General features: G+C 53.5%; 6 protein-coding genes across 6 annotated transcripts; 3 read left to right on the plus strand and 3 right to left on the minus strand.

Moving 5' to 3' along the window:
• Window positions 1-293: 293 nt before the first annotated feature.
• Window positions 294-1,342, plus strand: N7468_008813 (Rab family GTPase; the record flags this gene model as incomplete). Its single annotated transcript, XM_058478109.1, has 2 exons — window positions 294-339; window positions 423-1,342. 2 exons carry the CDS (start codon window positions 294-296, stop codon window positions 1,340-1,342), a joined length of 966 nt encoding a protein of 321 aa, XP_058326439.1.
• Window positions 1,343-2,572: 1,230 nt separating this feature from the next.
• Window positions 2,573-4,407, plus strand: N7468_008814 (uncharacterized protein; the record flags this gene model as incomplete). The annotated part of the gene is made up of 3 exons (XM_058478110.1): window positions 2,573-2,618; window positions 2,691-3,449; window positions 3,491-4,407. 3 exons carry the CDS (start codon window positions 2,573-2,575, stop codon window positions 4,405-4,407), a joined length of 1,722 nt encoding a protein of 573 aa, XP_058326440.1.
• A 2,354-nt stretch (window positions 4,408-6,761) lies between these two features.
• On the plus strand, window positions 6,762-7,710 carry N7468_008815 (DUF3431 domain-containing protein; the record flags this gene model as incomplete). The annotated part of the gene is made up of 4 exons (XM_058478111.1): window positions 6,762-6,895; window positions 7,024-7,146; window positions 7,226-7,591; window positions 7,650-7,710. 4 exons carry the CDS (start codon window positions 6,762-6,764, stop codon window positions 7,708-7,710), a joined length of 684 nt encoding a protein of 227 aa, XP_058326441.1.
• Window positions 7,711-8,296: 586 nt separating this feature from the next.
• Window positions 8,297-10,463, minus strand: N7468_008816 (uncharacterized protein; the record flags this gene model as incomplete). Its single annotated transcript, XM_058478112.1, has 2 exons — window positions 8,297-9,257; window positions 9,613-10,463. 2 exons carry the CDS (start codon window positions 10,461-10,463, stop codon window positions 8,297-8,299), a joined length of 1,812 nt encoding a protein of 603 aa, XP_058326442.1.
• Window positions 10,464-10,970: 507 nt separating this feature from the next.
• Window positions 10,971-12,522, minus strand: N7468_008817 (purple acid phosphatase family protein; the record flags this gene model as incomplete). The annotated part of the gene is made up of 2 exons (XM_058478113.1): window positions 10,971-12,334; window positions 12,387-12,522. The coding sequence occupies 2 exons, from the start codon at window positions 12,520-12,522 to the stop codon at window positions 10,971-10,973; spliced, it is 1,500 nt and encodes a 499-aa protein (XP_058326443.1).
• A 940-nt stretch (window positions 12,523-13,462) lies between these two features.
• N7468_008818 (zinc-binding alcohol dehydrogenase family protein) lies at window positions 13,463-14,563 on the minus strand (the record flags this gene model as incomplete). The annotated part of the gene is made up of 2 exons (XM_058478114.1): window positions 13,463-14,163; window positions 14,224-14,563. 2 exons carry the CDS (start codon window positions 14,561-14,563, stop codon window positions 13,463-13,465), a joined length of 1,041 nt encoding a protein of 346 aa, XP_058326444.1.
• Between the last annotated feature and the right edge of the window lie 784 nt (window positions 14,564-15,347).

Below are 15,347 nucleotides of genomic sequence, written 5' to 3' on the forward strand. Positions count from 1 at the left end.
AAGAGTCCCAGGAATATGACATGACTCACGCCTTGCCTGCGTTGAGTCAAAAGAGTGCAAGGGGGGCTGTGATGGACGTGATCAAACCGGTCGGCTGATCCCGCTGGGCGTCCCAAGGGTTCAAGTTCCCCCATCTGTTGATTAATTTCTCGATCCGAGCTATTTCTCTCTAAAGCTTCAAGTTTGCTTGCTTCTCCGTACATATTCCTGGTCGGGACCCTTTCTTTATCTTCCCCGTGTTCCTATCGCCAGGCCATGCAAATACCCGCTCCCCACCTTTGCAACCCCGCGCCATGAGTTCCTCCCTTGAGGCCAAGATCGTTGTCCTCGGTGGACAAGGTAGATCCCTGCTAGCCCCAAAAACTACGGCCCAAACTACGGCCCCTCTATAAAATACTAACACCGCTCCCTTCCCCTTCAAGGCGTCGGCAAAACCTCCCTGGTGCACCGCTACGTCCGCAACGAGTTCAAACCGGCCGTTATCACTTCCACCGTCGGCGCGTCTTTCGTCACCCAACGCGTCATCGACACCACCTCCGACACAACCGTGCGACTCCAGATCTGGGACACTGCAGGCCAAGAGCGCTTCCGCTCCATCTCCCGCCTGTACTACCGCGGCGCCCATGCCTGCCTCCTCTGCTATGACATCACGGACGAAAACAGCTTCCACGAAATGGCCGGCTGGCTGCGCGAGCTGAGGATGAACGTTGGCGGCGGCGAGGGTGACTCCAACCCCCTCGTCATCCACGTCGTCGGCACCAAGTCTGATATCGTCGCCGATGATCCGTCCAAGCGTCGCGTACCGTTCGAGCGCACGATTGCCTATGTCGCCGAGCAGCTGTATCCCAGTCGGGCATCGACACCCCCTCCGTCTGCTGGGATCGGGGCGATGGGGTTGGGATTTGGGTCCGCGGTATTTGGGAGCAGTGCCGCTGGGAGCGCGAACGGGGGGAGTACGGTGGGTGTGTCACAGACCGCCCTGCAGAGTCCTGATAGTAAGCGCAGCTCTGCGTTCTGGGGCCAGGAAATTGGGTGGGACTGTTGTCACGAGATCAGTGCAAAGGATGGCGAGGGGATTGACGAGGTCTTTCGTGTTATTGCGCGGAAGTTGGTTGAGCAGCGGAATCGGCGTGATGCCGAGGCTGCGGGGTCGGTTGGGGGAACCCCCGGTGTTCCTGATAGCTTGACTCCTGCGACCCCGGGGTACATAGACCCGAATGGCAGCTTCAGATTGGGTTATGGGGATAAGCGGCGGAGCTGGTTTGGGCAGGCCCCGACGGTGGGTGATGCCGAGGAAGTGCAGATCATGCAGACTGCTCGGCGACGTGGACGGTGCTGTTGATGTGGAGGGGCGACATATCTGATTGTTATTTCTTGCTTTATGCTGACTGATATCCTAGGCCATTTGGCTGTTTTGCATTATTTGTGGCGTTACATTTGCATGCGCGGGTTTGTGGTATTTATCCAACTTTGAACTTGTGCATCAGTCTTGCCCTTGGGACTTTAGTAATTAACATGGCGCTTCAAATACAATTTTTCCGTTCAGATGGCTCAAGCTTGGCAGACGCTCTCGATTTCCGCTATGTAGTCCCAGCGCCGTTACCTCTTGGACAACCCTGCAAAGTGATTCGATTCCTATCACAGCTTTCCTGCAATATAGAGAAATATTATGCGGGCCTCTTTACCGTATATCTACGCAATGGTTTTTCATTTCTCTCGGATATTTTTCTTATCTTGGGCTAAGTAATTAGCAGTTGAAGTAATATGTCCTGCGTTCTTGTATCCGAGTCTACTAGTATGGAAGTATATCCTTAGGAAGCGTCCACCAAAGTACCTATGCATTAGTGCGCCAGGATTATTGAAGCTCTTGGTGGGGAAATTGATCGGCCGTCTGACTAGCCCCTGGATAGAATAATCAATCGATTGGAGGCCATGCGAGAGCGGGAACAGCACATCAAAGGTGACGAGACACGAACAGGGCTGCTTTAGCGCCGCCACTCAGCCACCCGACCCTGTACAGATAAGGCTTCCACGAAGCCAAGAATCTATTTGATCGCCGTCTCTTCGTGAATGAGGTCTTTACTTTGTACTGTTTTTAAGCCCATAATAATTCGTACGAAGGGTTCCAGTCTCCCAGATCACAAGCGCCGTGGCCTCTGGCCCGGGTAAATTGGGAGCTGCTGAAAAGCGACAGATCTTGCTGCATTGGGCTTTGAGATGACGTGTGAAAACCAGGGTATATCCCCCGCTGGATGGCTTTGCCTATCGTATTCAGGCCCGGCCCATCCGTAAATTACCTGGGGTTTTGCCACAGAGACTTGCGCATCTGTCGGCTCTGTATCATCACATACAAGGGCAGTCCGCAGATGCGGCCTGTCTGCCTTCGTGCTCGTAATTTGTTATTTGTTTTTTTCCCCCGGTAATTTCCCAGCCCTCGGAAATATTTCCTTCTCCTGGCGCCCAAGAATGTGCCTTCTTGTCCACTCTCCCCAGTTAGTTCGTACACGCGGGCCTTGGAGTTGAACAGCCGGTAGCATATGGAACCCTAATAGGTCCCCACTAGGCTGCCAAGATGTCCGGAGCAGAGGTCATCGCTGTAGTCGCTTGTGTTGCAGCTGGTACGTTTGCCCAATCCCGGGGTCATGGCACTGCGCTATCTCTGTCGTGTTCATCTACTGACCATGGCTTAGTTGTCTCCGCTTACAGCGATGGCGCGAAGCTATTCAACGCAGTTAAGAAGAAGAGGGATCGCCGTCGACAGTCAAATGAGACCACAGTGGCCGATCTCGAATGCTCCTTGGCGCTGGGGCAAACCGAGATCCTCACACATTGGAACATTCATGCAGCGCAGCTGGGTAGGAGGTACGAGGAAGGAGATGATATATCCCGTGATCAAATGAAGGATATTGTCATTACACTGCAAGGAATGCTCTTAACTCATCTTCGTGCCTCCGTGGAGAAGAATGCCAGTCTCAACATGATGTCCCTGCTCATGGCTTCGAATCAGGGCCGCGCCCGCACCATCATGGTTCTTCATGAGCTTTATGAGCGAATCGCTCTGACCAGCCCAGCTCCCTATCCGATGCCTACCTCCCGTCCTTCCCTCGACCCTCTTTCTAGTCTTGCCCATCACATGCAATTTTATAATGGCAAAGATCTTTCACAGACATCCGCACCGAAAGGCTGGCCTATTCCCTCCATTACTCCCCCCAAGCCGTCCACTGGTAGTTTCTTTCGGGATACTATGTCCGTTTCACCAAAGGATATGGCTGGGGCGTCTGACAGCTTCCGGGAGGTTTCCCCTTCACCTAAGCGCCACGAACGAAAGTCATCAAGTATTGGGACGACCATGTCTTCTTGGTTCAATAACATGTCGAGGAACAGCAGCAAGTCTGATGGGCCACCCATGGAGCCGGAGGTGGACGTCGCAAAGCTAGCTAACACCACCGGTCTGTCGATCATGCCTGAAGATACGCCGAAAAGAGAACAGCCGCCTCTCCGCGGAAGATGAAGAGGGACAAGCGCCGCCCCAGCCTCGATCAAGAAGAAGTGATCACAGGAGATGAAGACCCATTGTACTCGAACCCATGGGCAGATGAATTGAAATCCGACTCCGGAGTCGAATTCGAGAGCGACCCCGGGTCATCTGACGACGAAGCTATCTTCACAATGGCAGAAGAGTACCCTGAGCCACGATCTCACCAAAAGACATCCCTGGCAGGCTCATTCCCAAACTGCCCAGATTCATTGCCTCAGCGCCCTGCAATACCCCCCGGCCGTTCACACTCTCCTCCCCTACCACCCTCGGTAATATCTCATGCCTCAGGAACCTCCGATATTTCGAGTCGATCCACCGAAACTACTGTCTCAGACTCCCTACACAATAAAAATTTCTGGCCACCTCGGAAAGACAACCGCTATTTGGGCTTCTGTAAAGGAGCGTGGAGCCTCAGTTCCGGAACAGGTACCTTCAAGCTCATGACCGAGCCCTACGGAATCTACGGCCGGAAATTGCGCTGGCGCTGCCCATCCTCGTCCTGCTTCTTTGGCATGCCGCTCGCCGGACCCGTCGCGAGGCGCAAGGATGCAGCCGTCGACCACTCCATCCATACGCATGTCTCGACTGGGATCCGGTACCGCTGGGCGTTCCTGGCGAAGAACCATGTTCCGAAGCGGGATGGCATGTCGGTGATTATGGGCTTTGGGTGTGTCTTCTGTTGTGTGGAGCATGATACAGCTGCGCCGTTATTCCCGTCTGTCGATGAGTTTATGCTTCATCTGGTGTCTCATCGGGGGGTTGATCATGACGGACTCTTGGCTCTGACGAAGTGTGTGGTCGGGCGCGTGGCTGAGGATGGCGACGACTTTGATATCAACATACCGCCGCTGCTAGTTGGTGGAGAATGATTCTTTTGATGGGGCCGCGGTGGCTGGCCATTGGCTGTCAATGACGAGTGACGCTCTGATTCCGGACATGAGATATATTGAACCGTATTCAAGGTAGTTTGTGCGAGGCGTTCTCTATAATAAAAGGGGTTAATTTGGATCCTAGCTTGCTTTCTGATTATCGAGACGTGTGGCTGTGCTCAGTACATAGTGCGTTAGCAATACCCGTAGCGTGAAGGATCAATGAAGTGTGGACTATATTACATTCTAGTCGCTTAGTACCACTCCGAAAGATTCGTTTCCTTCATAGTAGCCTGAAGAATCTGATGTCGACCCCAGAAAAGTGAATGATGAAATGGCTAAATGGGTATATCACAACATTGGGTATTTGATCTTAAAAGCGAGCAATCGAAACGCAAGACTCGTGATAAATATCCATTCATACGATACCTCGAAAAGAGCGGAAGATAAAGGACCATTCATACCCTGACACTCCGGCTCTTTCAAATGACCCCCGCTTGCCTGCACAAACCGCAGTGAACAAAACTGCCGTGACACTGGTTTGTCCCAGTCTCTGGGTCGAGACCTTCTCTGCCCGTCTCCCCTTTGCACGCGCAATTCATCTTATTTTCCGGAACCTCCATATTGTGGGCTTTCCTGATATACATATGAGCCGGAAACACGGCGCACGAGTGTTAGAGCGGTCATAACTCCCAGATACAGCTATCGGCATTGGTTCCTGCCAGCTGGCATCGATCACGTGAGTCTTCCTCGCGACTGGAAATTGCAGACGCCACTAGCAACAGTAGTCCGGTCTTTTGACCTGTCAAGTTCGCAGTGGCGTTGCTGTCATCCCTTCTTTTCTTTCTGGAAGGCACATGGTTCCCCAGTCGTGGCGTCTATGCCTGCAGCCATCGACGTATGCAGGCGCCTGAGTAGGGTGTTTCAAGGAATAAGGTGAAGGTCTTGGCCCAAGCTTCATCTCCCGGCGCCTCAATTGCAGTGAGTTGAACCAGGGATCGGATTTTCACGCTTCGGTGAAGGCCCATATTATGCTTAGGAATGTCTACATCCAAATCCTCAGGCTCTCCAAAAGAACCTGCAATAACGCTGCCCCCCCGAGAAGTAGAAGAGCTGCCTCTCAGGCTCACTGGACGCGTGTCCTGCAAACCCCTGATCCCGAACCCCGGTGGACGGATCTCATAAGAAAAGGCCATTACGCGGTGGGCCGCCGGTCCAGCAGAGAGGGGAATGTAGTACTGCGTAGCAACGTTTCCCCCTGCGTCTGTAGCGTGTCCGTGGGGCGCACCCTTGCGGGTTAAAGTTGACAGAAAGTGCAATCGGGGATAAAAAAAAGGTCGATCCGATTCATACAAATATCCCCTGGAGTCTGAACAAATAAACAGCCACCCTAACGCGTCCATGGGGCTCGGATATGCCGATCTTGAGTGGGTTGTGACCAAAACCCCCCGGTCAACCCCCTTCCTATCGCGACAACGTGAAGCCGTAGCTGCATATACCGTAGAATAGGCTGGGAAAGCCCTCATCCTGCTCATCTCAGGGGTCGCCCACTTCCCGCATCGGGGTTGGCACGCAATTGATCGGCAGATCCGTTTCTGTAGGCCCCGATAGTACCCTCGGAGTACCGGGATAAGACACTGTGGTGGAGAAGCTCTGGTCTTTCTACGGTTAAGGTCTACCAGAGTACTTTCGAGGTTCGTCCCACCCATTCGCTCCCAATCACAGTGTGCCGTAGAAATCGAGAGTCCCAGTGGGATAAGCTCGATTCACTGCCAATCAGATCGCTCTCCGGACTTGACCGCGCTTGGCTCTGGTCGAGGCCATTGTGGATTAATATCCTTTTACCCCCCCTCGAATCTATGGGTGGAGATTTCTTTTATTTTAACCGCGGCCAGGGTGGTCTTTTTTACCTTTTGGGGGAAGTCCGGTACCCTTTTTACCTTAACTAAGACATCCTTGACTATTAGGGAACTCTCTTTCCCCCCGGGGCGACCGTGTCGCGAATTAATCTTAACTGATTATCCATTCGTTGAAGAAAATAGTCGTTTTGGCTTCCGCATGGACAGCCGGGCCCGCAGGATTTCACCTCGTTCCCTTGGCTTAATCCCTTTTTTTTTTTTCTCCGGACTCCCCTCGTTTCCCCCTCGACTTCTCTCTTCAGCATAGCATGCCATGAGGCTCTCTCTCAGAGTCGGATCGGCCGCTGTGCTGATCATAATCGCCTTGTTCGTGATTAACCGCAACCTCCCCACGGTCGACCAGGCCCCAAAGCGTTTCTGGCACTTCGACACCACCTCGTTTCGCGCGCCCACGCTTCGTCCCCAAGAAACGCCCCAGGAGGCTGCTCGTCGGAAATGGGAACTGGTTCCAGCAACAAGGTCAACCTCGACTGGTCAAAGACGCCCATTGAGGTTCCCAATGAAGGCGTGATTGTGATGGGCCGAATGCGCGACCAAGATACCGCCTGGGTCGGTGCTGAACTCTCTGAGTATGTACACGGCTTCTTCTTTACACTGGACGCTTTTGGATCATGGATGCCTTCTTCCCCGTTTTGCGGCCAAAACCTCCCTTCAAGCGCTCTGCGGCCAGAATAAGCTGACACGAGATTTCTTCCAGATGGCGCAACTTCATCTACACCGTCGACGATACCTCCTTTCCCCGCCACACCCCTAAGAACAAGGCCGCGAAGCCCTTCCGTACCTACAATTTATTGTCGACCACTACGACGACCTCCCCACCGTGTGTGTCTTCCTGCACGCGCACCGCAACGGCTGGCCCGAGGCTTGGCACACCGATACCATGGAGTACAGCAATGTAGACTCGGTGCGAGCGCTACAACGCGAGTTCGTCGTAGCAGAGGGCTTTGTGAACCTGCGCTGCCAAATGTCCCCCGGCTGCCCCGCGAAATACAGCCATTCCGCAACCCTCCCAAGCCCGGCGACACCGGCGAGAAATACTACGCCCAGGCCTGGAAGGAGCTCTTCAACAACAGCGATGTTCCCGAGGTCATCGGCGCCCCCTGCTGCTCCCAGTTCGCCGTCTCCCGCGACCAGATCCTCAAGCGCCCCTTGAGCGATTACCAGCGCATGTATGACTGGGTGCTCAACAACGACTTACCCGATGAGATTACTTCGAACATTATGGAGTACTCGTGGCACATTATCTTCGGCAGGGAGCCTGTCTTGTAAGTCCTTCCTACCACAAGATGCTTGTATAACCCTCACCTTTGCTAACGTCTACAGCTGTCCCGATGTTGCACAGTGCTACGCCGATGTTTACGGCGAAGAGGTCATCACCTTTTGACCCCTTCTACCTTCTGTCCTCACCATCACACTGTATCCTCTTTTTATCCCCCTTTCTTTTTTTTTTTTTTTCTTTTTTTCTTTTTTTCTTTTTTTCTTTTTTTTCTTTTTTTTTTTACCTTTTCCACGGTCCGCGCTTACCACCTTATTGTATTTCTCTTCAATTCCCCTTGTATTATTTTTTTTTTTGGGAAAACTTATTTTTATGGTCAGGACGACAGCGCCAATGCACATGTTACGACTTGCTTCTCTGTTGATTCATTTGGGAGCAATGTACATGGAGTTTCGAGATCACGGCCGCGCAAAAGCGACCTGCATACTTAGCACTCCTGGATACCCGGGGCCCGGAGTGGGAGGAGAGACAGATGACCGAGCGTGAACGAATATAGATACGATGCAACTCAGCGTTGAAGTCCCGTATTAAGCGTAGACCCGACCCCTAGGCCCGCGTGTCATTCGTAGATCGTTGCTATCGTCCTCCTATCTTATCTACTAAGTGAGTTCTCAGTCCCCGACCACAAAACCATAGCCCTCTTCCCTCATCCCACCTATACACCTCCCCACCCCCAACATTATAATGATAATAGTTATTCGTGCCCGCCGGCACCACCGCCCGCCGAAACGTAATATTGATCCGCCCCCCGAATCGCCTCCGCGTTCCTCCCCCGCCGCTTCGGGATACTATGCAGCCAATGCGCCTGCGTCCGCCCGCGCATAACCACCATATCGCCCGACCCCAGCCCCATCTTCACCGACGCCCCCGCGAGTAGCCCCGGGTCGCCCGTCTGCGTACCGGTCTTCCCTGCCGCCTTATGCTTCATCAGAAACTCCCGCTCGCCGCCTAGCGACAGCGACGCGATGCACGGCTCCGCGCCGAGGAAGCGCTCGTCGTCGGAGTGGAAGCTGATGCTGTCTTCGGCGGAGGCGTAGTAGTTCACCAGGCAGAAGTTGTAGGTGGAGCCGGTGGCGGCTTGCACGAGGTGCTGCAGGTGCGCGAGGCAGGCGGGGATCGGGCGAGGCGGGTACTGGTATTTCGGGGCTGGGGTGGTGGGGATGGGCTGGTTGGTTTGGGCGTGGACGAGGACGGGGTGGGCTGCCTTGGTGCTGGCGGTGCGGGCGGTGGAAGGGTGCTCTACGAATTTGGCGGTGTCGTCGACGCCGAAGACGGTTGTGTAGCGGGGCGTGGTGATTTGGGTCTCGGTGCTGCCGCGCTTGATTGTGTATTGGACTCTGTAGAAGGGGAGTTCGCGGCGGAGGAAGTTGAAGAGCTCGTTGGCGGTGACGCGGGGGATGTAGGGCTGGAAGTAGAGGAGGTCGAGGTCGGGCTGGTTGTTGATTACGCGGGGGTCGCAGCCAGGCGTGCTGTGGGTCAACCCGACTGCGATGTGGGATGGGAGGTTTGGGATTGGGAAAGGGTATGTTGGGTGGGTGCTGGGAGGACCATTGTCGTCTGTGGATTGAGGTTGTTCTTCTGCTGGTGGATTCGGGTCGTTTGTTTCGATTTTGGCTCGTTTTGCGAGGTTGAGCTGTTTGCTTTGAAGAAGGCGTCTATGGTTCGTTTGGACATGGCATTGGCTTGGTATTAGGGTTGATGTTGGATTGAATGCTCGACGCGTGCTTGGGAGAGATATCGCGAATGCAATGCGGTGGTGACGTAGTGCTTCTGGAGCCCTCGATCTATGATATACAATCTAGGATCCACTCAGGTGAATGATCACAAACTTTTTCTCCCAATTTCGTGACTAGCACTCGCATAAACTAAATGCTTGCCAAATCATAGTGATGCATCTTGCACTTTTTTCATCTTTTCCTCCGGTATTCTTACTAGGGCTAATCTCAGTGAGCTATACATATCGAGACCCAATCTCTGACCACCGAAGATGAGTCCACGCCAAAGACCTACTCTATCATTGCATATTTCTGCAGCGCATCATGCAGTTTTCCAAAGACACTGTCATGCCATGTCTTCATATCCTCCCACTCCCCCTCAGGCAGGGTAGCGCTGCACATCCGTAACCACCCCCCAATAATCAAATCCGCGTAACTAAGCCGCTCACCCAACACAAAAGGTCCAGCCTGATTCTTCCGCAGCAATCGCGCCAACGGCTCCAATGCCTCCCTGAACGCGGCAAGCATATTAGTGCGCGCCTTGCCCCGCAACGCCATCTCATCCCACGACATCCCCGCACGGTCCTCGAAGACCTTCCTGATGGCCTTCTCCCGGTCATCGTCAAACCGCATGCCGGAGCCCATGAGCCCGCAATGCGTCGAGAAGACGGCGTCCACGCTCGTGTTGAACTGGGCGTACTCGCGATACACGCCCTGGTCCATGCCCTCGCGGTCCGAGAGCGGGGGGAGGCCGGGCATGTTGTATGCGTACTGGAAGTCTAGCGTCTGTGCCGGGAACAGCTCGCCGACGCCAGACTGCGGGAATTTCTGGTCCAGGTATACCGCGATGTCGAACGAGTCGCCGATCTTGCTGGAGGTGCTTTGGTCGACAAGCATGGGCAGCGTAAAGTAGTCGCTTCCGTCCGCGTGTTTACGGGAAGCGGGGATGTGCAGCTCCTGGCGTAGGTCTGAGATGCGGAGCAGGTCCACGAATTGGGTGGTGTAGGGTACGTTCTTGACATTTAGAGTGTAGCGGGCTTTCCAGGGATTGGGCGCGGCGGAGAATTTCGCTCTTGGTTGCCGGAAAGCGATATCGTAGAAGACGAGACTCGGGGGGCTTGTCTCGGTCGGCATAGTGTCCATCATGATTGGGGGTTTGTTGGAAATGGAATGTTTCGTATTAAACACGAACGCATTGTGCACAGAGCTTCGAGGTTGACGATTTATATAGTTCTGGTGGCCACATGTTTTGTGATCTGCGTCTGCTGGAGCCGGTCTGCTGGAGCCGAGCTACTCATAATGATTCATCGCCGGCGAGCGGGTCACCCTGAAAAAGGCGACTTTGCGGGGCCGGGATTGGCCCAACCGGATCTCCGGCTCACGATCGATCTCAAACGGGCTCCACCTCTTGTCGGTGCCCCGTGCATCTTTCTTGGCCGGAGCCTGGGTTGTATCACAAATTCGACTATGATCTGCTTGGCAATGAGAGGTGCGTCGGCTGCAGGGTTGTTACGTGGAATGAGTCAATGTGACAATCAAGACGCCACAAAATTGCTTCAAGCTCATATATCAATTTCATAAAACAACAAAGTATTGTGTAAACTACATAATGTACGTTGTAACTTAAGACTGCTAAGTACAGGTCCTACAAAATTACTGAGACACGAAAGCATCCTTGTGAGACTTGAACAAAGTGCTCGTATCCAGAACCTCGCCGGTCGAAGACCGAATGAAATCGACCTGCAAGTTCTGCTCATCAAGGAGCTTCAGCGTGGCATAGCTGTAGTCATCCGCGTACGCGAATTCAGTATAGTCGGGCTTCGTGCCAACGAGGAGGAGACCTTCAATGTTTCCCGGGCCACCAGCAATAATATACATCGGTGCCTTCGGGTCCTTCAGACCGTTCGGGTCGATGGTGTTGTTGTAGATGGGGGTGAAACGCTGCGAGTTATGCACGTGTCCGAAGACGCCGAGGTCGACGCCATACTCGTAGAACAGGTCCTCGAATGCTTCCTGGCAGGGTGTGCAGATGTTACCAGAGCCGCCGGTGCTGTACCACGGACGGTGACCAGCGACGATGAGCCAGGGAGTGACGGTACGGTCAACACTGGCGAGATCTGCCTTGAGGAAGTCGAGCTGTTGGTGGGGGTAGCCGAAGGGGCCGCCGTCGAGCTTGGCGGAGCCGTCTTTGCCATCAGGCGCATCAGGGAAGTCGGTCTCTGTGTTGATCATGACGATGTGGGCCATGCCATACTCAAAGGAGTACCAGAAGGGGGGCACGGCGAGACTCTTGGCTTGGCTAGCCAGGGACTGTGCCGTCGCGTTGCTGGAGGAAGAAGCAAAGGGGCTGGGCATGGTTCGGTCGAAGCGGTGCAGGAAATCGGTAAAGTTCTTTTGGCCCTCTGGGCAAAGCTCCAAGATGTACGGGATCTCTGAACAGTCTGCCTCGTGATTGCCGGGGCTGGCCATGTAGAGCTTACGACCGGCAATTGGAGCGAGCTGGTCATAGAACTGCTCTAGGATGGATTGGTACGCCTCTGTGCCGTCCAAAAGGTTACCGAATTTAAGATACCAGTCATCAGCATACGCAAAGTCACCAGGGTGGATCACAATTTCATAGTCATCAACAGTCTGGGCAAGACGGCCAATCGTAGCATGATTGAGCTCGGGCTGGACATAAGGAATGCTGTCCTTCTTCTTCTTGCTCGAAGCAGTGAAGCCATCGGCGCCGTACACCCCTAGGTCAATGACCACATCAAGGTTGAAGGGGGTCTTGTCGCCGGCACTTCGAGGGCTAAGGAAGTGGTCCACGCTCGAGTTCGTCGACACAATCTTATAATAGTAGGTCGTCGCCGGGGTTAGATCGGACAGGACGACAGCACTCGCCCACGTGCGGGATGTGCTATAAGTGGTTGATCCGGTGGAACAGGCCTTGGAGCTCAAGTTGTCTGAAGAGGTCCCGTATTGGACACAGGATTGATTCAACTGCTCATAAGTGTTCCATCCAACAGACACCGCTATGACCAGATATTAGGGACGGAATCACAACGAACCCTCTCAAAGACATACCATTAGGTCCATAAACAGCCAGTCGTTGCTGAAAAGGGGTTGTGAGGTCTTCCGGGATAGGAGGATAGTTCACATTAGCCAGGGCACCCGCAGCCACGATTGGCAATGACTTGAGCACTGAAAACGAGCCCACCATTATGCAGACAGTCTGTGCGCTTTCTTCAGGGAAGAAAGACTGCAGTGGAACTGTTCTAGAAATTGTCTAGTCAGGGCGCTTGATTTATACCAAGGGCCAAAAGAAAGCCCATCTGCTGCCGATCCGCCAAACCCAATCATTTTGCACAGAAAACCCACGCGAGTTCGTGCATGCGATTGTCAATCTCGGTCATGAGAGCAAAAGGGGTGCCTAAATTACAGATCCACTTCGCGTGCAGTTCCGGACTTATGGGGATCCGCCGTGCGGACACGTGCGGCTCTATCTCGAGCCCATCTAACTAGGTTTTTTTCGGCGTATATTGCGATTCCGGTGGATTTTCCAATTTGAGACCGAACTCCTGAAGACGTAGCGTCAATTTCGGCTATGTAAAGGTCCGCGAGTATCTAGCCTCCGAAATGCACATTTTATGTATACAAAACTGCTGTAATGCACGTGCAGGTTGATCCTAGGTTTGTGGTGGGCCGATCTAGGGGGTTCCGAATCGTGGTCCTCGAATCACAATGCTACCCTTACTTTTTCACGGAGATTTTTTGGATGTTCGCTGCCTTGCAGATACGTGGCTTGGCAGTGGATCCGATATTTTCCATGCAGAACCGATTGACGGGAAACAGGCTGCAAAGACGTTGCGCAAAGAAGCCAAATTAGGCACCTCTTATTTGCTTGTTCTGCTCAAAACCGGAGTAGCCTGGGACGACCCACTATTCTGAGCCAACATGCACTGCGAGAATCACCAAAATGAAAACTCAAGACACGACACGCGCTAGACTGGCTCCGCCTCGATGATGATCATTCATATATATGTCTTGGCAACTCATCATAAAGGACTCTGCTTAGCATAACAAAATTCATGAAGTCCGCCTCGGCACGGTCGACATTCATTTGTTACATAAATCCACCGTCGGACACCCGCTCTTCACATCTAGTTCGTGACTCCCTCAGTCTCGCTTAGGCGCACCACATACTTAGTGGCCGACGCCTTACCCGCTTTCAGATCGCGCAATGCACCTTCAAGCCCACCCAAGCCCCCTGGGCGCACCTCGTAGGGATGACCTGAGAACCAACCCTGGGCCAGGCCACGGGCCATCAATGTGAAAAACGCAGCACCGAACTCCGCGTGATGGATGGTCTTGCCCGGCCCCGGCGGGAAATGGATGTAACCAACGATGCACTGCTCCGAGCGAACCCCTTCTGGCGGCTGGTAGTTCAGCGCAGGGAGGACGCTAGTCACCTGTGCAGGTGCAGTCACCACAGCGCCGATGTTCTCGTGGCTGCCGTGTTCTCCGACTGCGTCGTATGCATAGTGAATAGGCTGGCCGCCCGCTGCGGCTTTGATCTTTGAACGAACCGCATCGTCGCCCTCGCGGTAGTCGATGATCGTGTCGCCTTTCTCGCGATCGATAAGCGTTTCGACGAAAGCCGAGCCTCGACCAGCCACAACGAGGAGTGGGTGAATGTTGGAAAGCTTGGCGAATTTGATGGCAAAGGCCCCACACGCGGTCGCTCCCCCGTAGACGATCAGCGGCTGTGGCTGTGAGATCGGGTTCCAGGGAAGAGGCAGTCTTAATGTCTGGTATAGGCCGACCGCAGCTGTCATGGCGGCGAGAGGGATCGTAGCGGCCTCTAGAAGTGCATTAGCTTCACACCAAAGCTACGGTAGGCAGATCCAGCAGAGTACGATACCTTCAAAGCTAACCTTGGCAGGAAGGTGTATGGTCGTGTAGGCTGGGGCGATTGCATATTCAGCGTAACTCCCATGAAGCTCCATAACTGAATGAAACGCGGCTACTCTATCGCCTTTGTTGAATCCAACCACCCCTTCCCCGAGGGCCTCGACGTAGCCGGCGAAATCATCGCCTTGGTTACGAGCGGGAGCATCGGGGTACTTTATGGGCATTTTCCAATCCTTAGGGTTGGTGCCGGTGACAGCGACGCGGATCAATAGTTGGCCAGCCTGGGGAACGGGTATCTCCACATCATGGATAGACACGCTCGTGTCTCCGTTCACGATAGCTTCCTTCATGGTGTATTGTCAATTGAATTGTAGCTGAGAATAATGATTTCCATCCATTCTACATGCTTGGGTTCCTACTCTTTTTATACTGTTCATCAGTCTGTTTGTGCGCCTGTAGAGTGGCCGTGAACCTGTCCCTGGGTCAGGTGCCCCACGCGGAGTTAACGGAGTTGGACTGAATCCACGCCCAAATAGGAAGACGAGTGCGAGGTAATCGTCAAGCCCCACAACTCTGATACTCTTCATATGTGCATTTCAAGATAATATCTCATACTGGCCCTCGTTTGAACGGTTGTACCGTGCGAAGGGCCTCAATCGGGACCGCGTAGCGGCTTTAATCCCGAGTCTTTCGGCCATCCTTCCCGCCTCGTAGAACGCGAAAGAATCTAGCGCTATACCTGGGAAATCGCGCAGATATCTCGTTTTGCCGAATGAAAGCACGTAAACGGATCCTTGGAGCTGATATCTCATGACTCGAGTTGCACTACCGAAGGCCTAGTTAGGACGCTTATCATAACGGCTTCAATCATCATTAAATTCCTTATATAGCGGTGGCGCATGCTAGGCTACAAGGCAACATGCTAGCGAAGATGTAGCTGTCCTATGGTGAATAGCTACGCTATTCTAGACGAGGGACTGACCAAAAGACAACAACGGATGTTTGGGTAGGAAAAAGGCATTCTATAGGGGGGCTGTTGTTCTTTTCCTGGTTTCGAGGATGTTCTGTGTTGCTGCATCCCTGCTTGAGACGTAGAATACGCTCCTTTGAGCAGTCGTATTAATGGAGGCACAT

This window comes from Penicillium chermesinum, assembly GCF_028974085.1.
Source record: "Penicillium chermesinum strain IBT 19713 chromosome Unknown utg000007l:1.0-2695246.0:1.0-2697696.0, whole genome shotgun sequence".
NCBI lineage: Eukaryota > Fungi > Ascomycota > Eurotiomycetes > Eurotiales > Aspergillaceae > Penicillium > Penicillium chermesinum.